The sequence below is a fragment of the Linepithema humile genome, chromosome 8, assembly GCF_040581485.1.
Source record: "Linepithema humile isolate Giens D197 chromosome 8, Lhum_UNIL_v1.0, whole genome shotgun sequence".
Classification (NCBI taxonomy): domain Eukaryota; kingdom Metazoa; phylum Arthropoda; class Insecta; order Hymenoptera; family Formicidae; genus Linepithema; species Linepithema humile.
In genome coordinates this window covers 3,821,614-3,830,883 of record NC_090135.1, presented here as the reverse complement: position 1 = coordinate 3,830,883, position 9,270 = coordinate 3,821,614, and the positions used below count along the sequence as shown (strand labels likewise).

The window sequence follows — 9,270 nt, the reverse complement described above, 5'->3', positions numbered from 1 at the left end:
TGGATCCATTACGGAATATTATCCATCCGTAGATCATTTGTGGTTATTGAAAGGTTTTATGATCACGCGGTGTTAATTAATTCGTAGATTATCGTTTTCGACTGATATCCACGTGGTACCTACGTGGTATCCACGCGGCACCCACGCGGCATCCACGCGGCAGCCACGAGGCAGCGCCGCGGTCGACCATTGTTTTATACAGTTAATCTGTATTTTTTGTTGGTTTCTCTAAACAAAACGCAGTTATCGGATATATTTGTGTCACCTGTATTGAATATATAAAATAATCACAAGTCATTAATTTTTATTGTGCGAGTTGCGCAAACACGGTTTGTTTCGTGTGTCTTTCATTATTGTAAGATTGTTCTTAAAATGAGCGGTAAAAATCTAATAAAGAAGTATTTCGACTGTTCAATGATTATTCAAACGACTTCGACGGTTACGTCCTATACGCGACCCTTGTTATTTATTCAATTTATTAACGACGATACTTCGACGAAAACAGATAAATGATAGGATGGCTCATAAAATGATTCGACACTGAATTTGCTTCACTATTAACAATATAATTTCAGATTGAAAGTACAGCGTTGAGATTTCGTCTAAGTTCAAAAGTGCTAATATCGACTCGACTGTCTCTCTATATTTTATCTAATTGTTCGACTGTTCTCACTGGTTCGGCGATAGAGAGTGCGAACTCGATCTCCGGTTCCCCGCAGGTCGACTTTAGCGAAGATTCTCGAATCTTTTATTCGTTATAATTTGAGACAATAAAATACAAGGAGCGGGAGCGCGCCCGCGCAGGATCGATTCTATCGAGGCGCTGCCCTCGATCATCTGGCTGCCGTCTGCTGGCGCCGTCTATCGGACGTTCATGGTTGCATCTTTCATTATCCTGTTCAGCGACATGGCGGACGAAAAAACGTCTTCTCTTCTGTGTGAATGGAATTTCGACAATTATATAGAGATTTTTAAAGGTTAGTAATACAATTAATTTAAATTTCTTTACTTATTTCTTTGTAACTGTTACATATAATTATTATCATTATTTGCAATATATAAATTCTTTTTTAGAACAAGAAATAGACTTTGAAGCGCTAATTTGTCTGGAAGAAAAAGATTTACTACCACTTTTATCCAAAACAGGACCTAGAATAAAATTTTGGAAAAAACTTGAAGCTTATAAGCTTGTAACACAGGTAAGTACAACAATATTGAATGCAATAAATAGTCGTCAATTTTGTCCACTGAGAAATATTTCAAACGTTTCTTTATTATTCATTAGCTTGTTATATTCATTTTAAAATAAATAAAATTGTAAATGTACTGGAAAATGTATTTCCATATTTTTAGTAAAAAATTTCTTTATTTTATGGATTTAATTTCTGAATTTTGATTGATTTTGATAATTTTGCATTTGCGATCAAATGAACTCGCTACATCGCTTCGTGTATGCCACATTCTGTTGATAATTTATTATTTTATACACTGAAATGATCTACATTTTCATTTTTGCTTCTTCAGGCATGTAATTGTGAAATAATTTCTTTTATAATTCTTTAGGTTTATAAACATGTGTGTGTGTGTATGCTCATATTTTTACATTTTTATCAGGGAGATTGAACATAAGTTTTTTTTTTACCCCTCTTTTCTCTAGGTTACTTTCCCTTCACATACCTTATCCTTACAAGAGGAAATTGCACATATCCCATTTTGTAATGAAAATCTGGTTGAAATTAATGCACCAAGCCTATCTTCTGATGAAAATCAGATTGAAATTAAAGCACAAACCCTATCTTGTCATGAAAATCAGATTGATACTATTGCTATTTCTGACACTGAAAATAATAAGTCATTCCAACATGTTAAAAACACTCCTCTCTGCAACATTGTCGAAAATATTTCTTCTTCCAGCAGCAGCAAGCAAGAAGAAATTGAAGAAGGCAGTATTCAGATTAATTCTACGCATACATTAGCATATAAAGAGAAAGAGACAGCAAATGCAAGTGTGTGACAAAAATATATATATATACATATTATAGGCGTATGGCCTAATGGATTGTGTTCGACTGGTGAGAAGTGAGAGAGAGTCAATGGTGTAGAAATGCGTTTATTTCTTTGTCAGAGAGAAGTATGTATGTACAAGTGTATGTGTAACTTGAGTGCGCCAGCGGCGCATTCGCGGCAGAGTGTAAGGCCGCGAGTTTCGAATGAAAGGTGATGGGCGCGGTAAGATATTACCGGCCGCGTCTGCGTGGTTGGAATCGGATCCTTAACAGGACGATTCATGCGAGGGTGCGTGTTGCATCCCGGCGGCGAGGTTTGCGTTGCGGTGGAGTATGTCTCCGTTGTGCCATGCGCTGCGACCGTCCGGCTCTCGATGGCGCAAGTGAGTCTGCGAGCCGAGGCGGGAGAGGCCTTCGCATTCGGATGTCCCCCGGAACGTGAGTGTCACGTGGGGACCGAGTCAACCGGGCACAGTACTCTAAGGGAATTATTTTCCGCTGTAGAGTCTGTGGTGGCGACGGCGATGCTGGTGCGTCAGCTGACCGTAGATGTACATCCTACGTGAGGTGTGCGGTCAGAGCTGAGACTGAGTCTTTCGCTTCCGTGCCTTCCCAGGCACTGTGAAAAGTCGAGAAGACTTGCTGGTTGCGCTCTTCGAAGCAGAGCTGTGACTCCGTTCAAGGGCCCTTAGTGAGAGCTCGCCTTGAAGCGAGTGAGTGAGTAAAGATCTGCGGAGCAGCTCTTTTATATCTCGTCGATCGAAGCTTGATCGCGAGAAAGCTCTTCACCACCTGCGTAACCTGGCGGTGGGTCCGCAAGCTTATAACTGGTAGAAGGCCTGCGGCGCGTAGCGGCGCCGCGGCGTATTATGCCGCTTCAGTACAGCTGTGTGGCGGTGAGCCGCCACACATATATATTAATTTTTTTTAATTTTCAAAAATTTAATATATAAAATTATAAGAAATATATTTTTAAAATTGAATATGTATAATAGAAAATATATTTGTAATCAGGATATCATAAATATTATTAAAAAAGATTTGGATGCAAAAGCTGCATACTATATTTTAAAGGATCGGAATTGTACAAAGAAAGATGCAGCAAGAGCTAAGCTTTGTGCAGCTATCATAAAACGAGAACTCGCAAAGAATGGTGTCATAAAGCAAGTTCATTAAATATAATAATGTTTATATATCAATTTCTGGTTGTTAGTTGATATTTTCTTTTTAGAATACACCAACAACGTTTAAAAGTATTGGCTGAACAGATATCACAGAGTATTCCAGGAAAAGTTAAGGTTTGTTTTTTTTTCTTTACGTGTACACGAATTGCTTTACTGTTACATGTTCGACTATGTTTTACATTTTTTTTCAGGAAACATATTATGTACCTTATAAGAAATTATGTAACAAAAAATTAAGTCCCAAAGGTAAACTTTATGATAAATATGTAAACTATTATCGACATTTGCAAAAGAATGGATTAATTAATCAATCCAGTATTGAATCCAGTGAAACTCAGACTGTAGCAGGTACATTTTTACTTTCCTGTTTAGAATATTTTACGTACATTGCTATAGCATTTAATAAATCATATTTTTTCTTTTTATGAACACATATACTTCTAATATATATTTCAGAAAGTGAAAATATTAACGGTCAGTTGGAATGGTTACGTACTCATAAGGAACCATTTGAGGATGTGAAAGCGAAATGGGAAGCAACTCATTCTGCTAGGCTTTATATGTTACGGAATACGCAAAGCACAAAAACAATTTTTGATTACATTAATGATTTCTGTGTTCTGAAACAGAGTTTTGGTTATACATTGGTAAATAATACATTTAAAACAAATTTCAATGATTTTAATATATTTATTTTAATTCCAAGTTTAATATATGGCTTAATATATGGCTTTCATTTTACTTACAGCTGTTGTCAGATTTTAAACAATTATACTTGGATTACGATATGCACATGTGGAATAAATGGCCTTCTTTCTCGCAAAAATTATGTACACTTCTTGAATTATCAGGTGTGTTAGTTATAAATATTACAGAAATATCGTACAAAATTAACTTTGATTGATGATTTATGCGTATTTAAATAAATACATAAATAAATACATAAATAAATAAATCAATTGTAAATTAATTTTTCTTTCTATTTATAGATGAAAGTGATCTTTTCATTTTTATGAGCTTGAGAAATCTTCTTACTCCTACTCCAATACGTTTGGAACATGGTTGTAGATGGAAGCCAAACAGTCAAGAAGTACTTGACGGATTTATATTTCATATAAAGGTTATTTTTCTTTCTTCAAACGAACTGTAATGTGTTATTTTTTAAAAAGAGTTAATTTCTATTTATTAATAAATATTAAAATCTATGATTTCAATTATTGTTTCTAAATATATGCATTTTTTCTGTAGGTTAACAACGATTTAACACCATCCATAGAAAGAATCGTCTTAAAAGCACGGCAAATGAAGTGCAAAGTGCAACCTTTAATTATTGCAGTTGGAGCGACAGTGGCTGAATGTAAAGATTTCTACGTTGTCATCGATACAAACTACTATCATTTTGATGATTGCAATACTGCTGTGGATGTTTGTTTCAAGGCAATTCATGCACTTCATGCACATTATCCATCACAGAGTCAGACTATTTGGTACTTTCTCCAACATGGACTTTATCAATTAAAAACTTCTTGGGATATAATTATACCACAAGTAAGTAAACAACTAAAAAATTTAGAAAGTATAATTGTGTGATTATCGATATTATTGCTGTATCTATTGTATCTACTGTATTATCGATATTATCGATTGTATTATTGATATTCAAATTTTAAGTATTGTCAATATTGATATTGGTGTTAGTATTATTTGCGAGGTTTCTCTCTCTTTCTCAAGTGTTGTTACTTTTGTTCATTACTGTTGGCGCTATAATATTTTCTAATTGGTCAAAGCTTTCTTTGTTCAGACACGTATTCGACAACTATTCCATAATTTTCTTTTGTTTTTTATTATTTCTGTAATTATAGTCGAAACATACTTTTTATTTAACAAGATTAGAATATTAAAGTTTTTGTTTCATTTGTATTGCAAAATTAAAAATTATTTTTAAAAAGTGATATAATATCCATTAGTGACATATTATTATTTTTTAAATAGAATAATCTTCCAGTCAAACAAATATTTGAATCATTGATATGTTTCAAATTTCAAAGAAATTTAGAATTTTTGATGTCATAGGATTGCGTAATATTTGTTGGTGAACGATAACGCCATTGATCAACAGACAAAACATTTTCGTTATTTTAAAGTACGAAATAACGTTTGTCATAATTTCTAAGTGGTCAAAGCTTTCTTCGTTCAAACACGTAATCAACATTAATTCCATAATTTTTTTTTGTTTTCCATAATTTTTGTAATTATGTCAATGATAAGTAGAAAAATACTTCTTATTTAAGATAAAATTAGAATATCAAAGTTTTAGTAATAGTTCATTAGTAATATATTTTTTGGATAGAAAAACTTTCAAGTCATACTAATTTTTTAATCAATATGCCTCGTTGTATTGTTAAAACATGCACAATTCGTACGACTCTTCATACGATAAAGGCACTTTATCTTCATATTCAGCTTTATCACAATCTAGATTTAAAAGAAAAAATTCTATGTCCAGAACACCAATGTTTAAAAACTTTTAATGGATGGCGATCGTTTCGAAGGCATTTAATTACATTCCATAAATTCCGTTCAGAAACATCTACTTATCATCGACATGTGCGAAGAGCTGATAACAGAAAAAATAAAGATTTTGATAAAAACGAGAGTAACGATAATGATAAAAACGTTAGTGACAACGAAAGCTGCGTATCCTTACAGAATGGTCTTAAATATATACAGTATTTTGCTTTATCATTTGCAGCTAAGTTTTATGCCAATCCTAATCTGTCTCGGAATATTGTACAGGATATTATAGATAATACTCATGACCTTTTAGATGTTACTGTAAACTCAGTAAGTTCATCACTTATTTCTTCTTTACAAAGTAAATCAATAAATCAAAACATTTTAAATGAAATACAAAGTAAATTACAACTTTTGAAAGAACCATTTAAAGGTTTGGAAACTGAGTACCTTCAGTTGATGAAGTTTCAAACTAATGGATATTATATCAAATCTACTGATTATATTATTGGAAGCTATTTTAAAGATAAAGTAATTAAAGGTAGAATAAGGAAAGAAACATGCGATATTAAAGCCAAATTTATACCTATGAGAAAGGTTCTTCAGAATTTTTTATCCCTTCCTGGGGTATTGAAGACTATTTTAGACTACATGGATAGTCTATCAAAAGAGAAAGGTGTAATATCTAATTTCATTCAAGGTGAATTATGGCAACATAAAAAACATACATTTTTTCGAGGGAAAACAGTCCTTCCCCTTTTTGTTTATTTATGATGATCTCGAAGTATGCAATCCACTAGGATCTCATGCTTCAATTCAAAAGCTTGGAACTGTCTTTTATTCTATTCCATGTCTACCTCCTCAGTTTGTTTCTCAGTTGGAAAATATTTTTACAGCTCTTCTTTTTCACTCTGTTGATCGAAGTCAATTTTCAAATGCGAGTATCTTTACTATTCTTGTTGACGAAATAAATTATTTACAGAAAGAAGGTTTAGAAATACAAACGACGGATGGCTCTTTCCATATTTATTTTGCTTTAAGCCTTGTTTTGGGTGACAATCTTGGATTAAACTCAGCTTTAGGTTTTACTGAAAGCTTTAATGCAACCTATTTTTGTCGATTCTGTAAAATGTCGAAAAATGATTCGCATTCATGCCCAATTGAAAATACTGATCTTTTACGCACTGAAGAAAATTATAATAATGATCTTTTCTTGAAGATGAAGGAAAGTGGCATAAAAGAAAATAGTGTTTGGAATAAAGTTAATTATTTTCATGTGACAGCTAATGCTGTTGTAGATAAAATGCATGATTTTGATGAAGGAGTGTATAAATATGGAATGAGTCACATATTATATCACTATGTTAATGGTGTTAAAAACGTGTCTCTTAATACTTTAAATGAACGTTTAAAAGGTTTTGATTACGCATCTAATAATATTTCTAACAGACTTCCATCTTTAAGAGAGGATGAGGTGAGAAAGAAGAGTTTATCTTTTTCAGCTAGTGAAATGAGTTATTTTTTGCTTTCATTTCCATTTATTGTTGGAGAAGATGTTTGTCATGATGATGTATGGGATTATTATTTGATTTTACGTAAGATTCATGATTTAATAAATGCCAAATATCTGCAAGATGAATGCGCTGAGCTACTTGCAGTGTTAGTAGAAGAACATCATGTAAAATATTGCAATCTTTTTATGGATAATTTAAAAGCGAAACATCATAATATGACACATTATAAAACTGTATTTAAAAAAAGTGGACCTCCATCTCATTTAAGTGTTACACGATTTGAATCAAAAAATCGATTATTAAAAATTGCTGCGAATGCCTCGTTCTCGTAAAAATATTACTCATTCACTTGCTGTAAAAGAAGAATTCTATCTTTGTTATAGATTTTCATCTAAAATAGATTTGATTGATAATCAGAAAGTAGGTCCAATACTTTTTGCGGATGACATTTCATTTTCGAATAATTTCTCTACATTTAAGAATTCTTTACCAGCATACTTTACGAGTAAATGCTTACAAGTTTCTTGGGCTGAATTTAGAGGAATTACTTATAAACCTGGTTTATGTGTCGTTTTAAATCTTTCTTCCAATCATCTTCCTCAGTTCGGCATTGTGAGACACATCTTGTGTAATGATTTTAATAATTTTTGTTTAGTATGCCAAAATCTTCTCAATATAGGATTCTGCGAAGATTTTCATGGTTATGAAGTTGAAATACAAGCAGAAATGTCTTGTGTTGTTGTTGAAATTTATTTCATCCTTTTCCCGCAATTATTGCATGTTTACCTAAAAGTGGAATTCTTTTGGTCTCAACCAAACATGCTTTGTAAATTTACACTCACTTATAATAACAATATTAATAATTTGTTGTAATAAAGTATAGCACTTTTTTTTGTGTATTTAACGTTGCCGTCAACCATATGATATTAAGTTGATTTTTTTACACTGGAAGTGTAGCACTTTAGGTTACTTTCTGATATAGTATCTTTACTTAATTGTGGAATAATTGATATTGAAAACATAATATATCTGTAGTATATCTGTATGCAATTTACGTTTCTATACAATAATAATTTTTCTTTATGGTATGTCAATTTCGTATATAATAAGTTTATAGTTTATTATCATATAAGTTAATAATAAGTTTTCTTTCTCTATAATAATGTAATAATTTTTTTTATTTTGTGACCAAAAATAAGTAATTTGGTAAGAAAAGGTTTGTAAGAAAAGGTTTGTAAGAAAAATAAATATGAAAATTGTTATTGTGTATATGTGTTTATTATTATTGATATAAAATATATGTATATTTTAAACCTAAATATATTGTTATTGTTTAAAAAAACCCACACCTATCCGAACTCGTGTTTTAACCACAAAGTTGTGGTAATCTAACAAAATGATGTAGTAAAGACAACAAGAAATTCTGGTAGAGTTTTGTAAACCTAACAAAACGATGTAGTAAAGTCAACAAGAAATTCTGGTAGAGTTTTGTAAACTTAACAAAACGATGTAGTAAAGTCAACAAGAAATTCTGGTAGAGTTTTGTAAACCTAACAAAACGATGTAGTAAGGTTTACAAGAAATTCTGATAGATTTAAACAGGATGAAATTTAACAGAATTTTTTGGTAATTCCAACAACAAATTTGTTTCGTCCATTTTTGAACAAACGTACTAGTAGAATCAACCAGAATTTCTTATAATACAACAAAACTTTTTTCTAGTGTATATTTTACTGCGTAAAGCGCAGATATATTATACAATGATTTTTCGCCGAGAGATTCGCATTTGAAGAAAAAGGCAGGTTCTTACTTCAAATGCGAATCTCTCAGCGAAAAATCATCGTATCGAGATGCATAAAAAAGCATTTTAAAGAGGAGACTCTGTACTTTCATACGCTTTTGATCCCAATAAGTTACAATTTTTTCGTTTACGTCGTGCACCGTCGCAAACTCGAACCATTATTTTTCAATTTTGCATGCTTTTGCTTTGTTATCCGCCATTTTGGAGAAAATTGTTGCACATTATTGCGTTATGAATTTTCGAACACTAGA

The 9,270-nt window shown here is 32.0% G+C and overlaps 1 protein-coding gene and 1 long non-coding RNA gene across 2 annotated transcripts; both read left to right on the top strand.

The window, feature by feature from the left end:
* Positions 1-926: 926 nt before the first annotated feature.
* LOC137001457 (uncharacterized) lies at positions 927-2,365 on the top strand. Its single transcript, XR_010891463.1, has 3 exons — positions 927-977; positions 1,075-1,199; positions 1,915-2,365. It is a non-coding gene; the product is annotated as an uncharacterized lncRNA (long non-coding RNA).
* A 15-nt stretch (positions 2,366-2,380) lies between these two features.
* LOC137001707 (uncharacterized) lies at positions 2,381-9,270 on the top strand. Its single transcript, XM_067360815.1, has 7 exons — positions 2,381-2,568; positions 3,238-3,304; positions 3,382-3,538; positions 3,647-3,837; positions 3,939-4,041; positions 4,180-4,310; positions 4,439-9,270. Exons 1-7 carry the CDS (start codon positions 2,381-2,383, stop codon positions 4,778-4,780), a joined length of 1,179 nt encoding a protein of 392 aa, XP_067216916.1. The 3' UTR covers positions 4,781-9,270.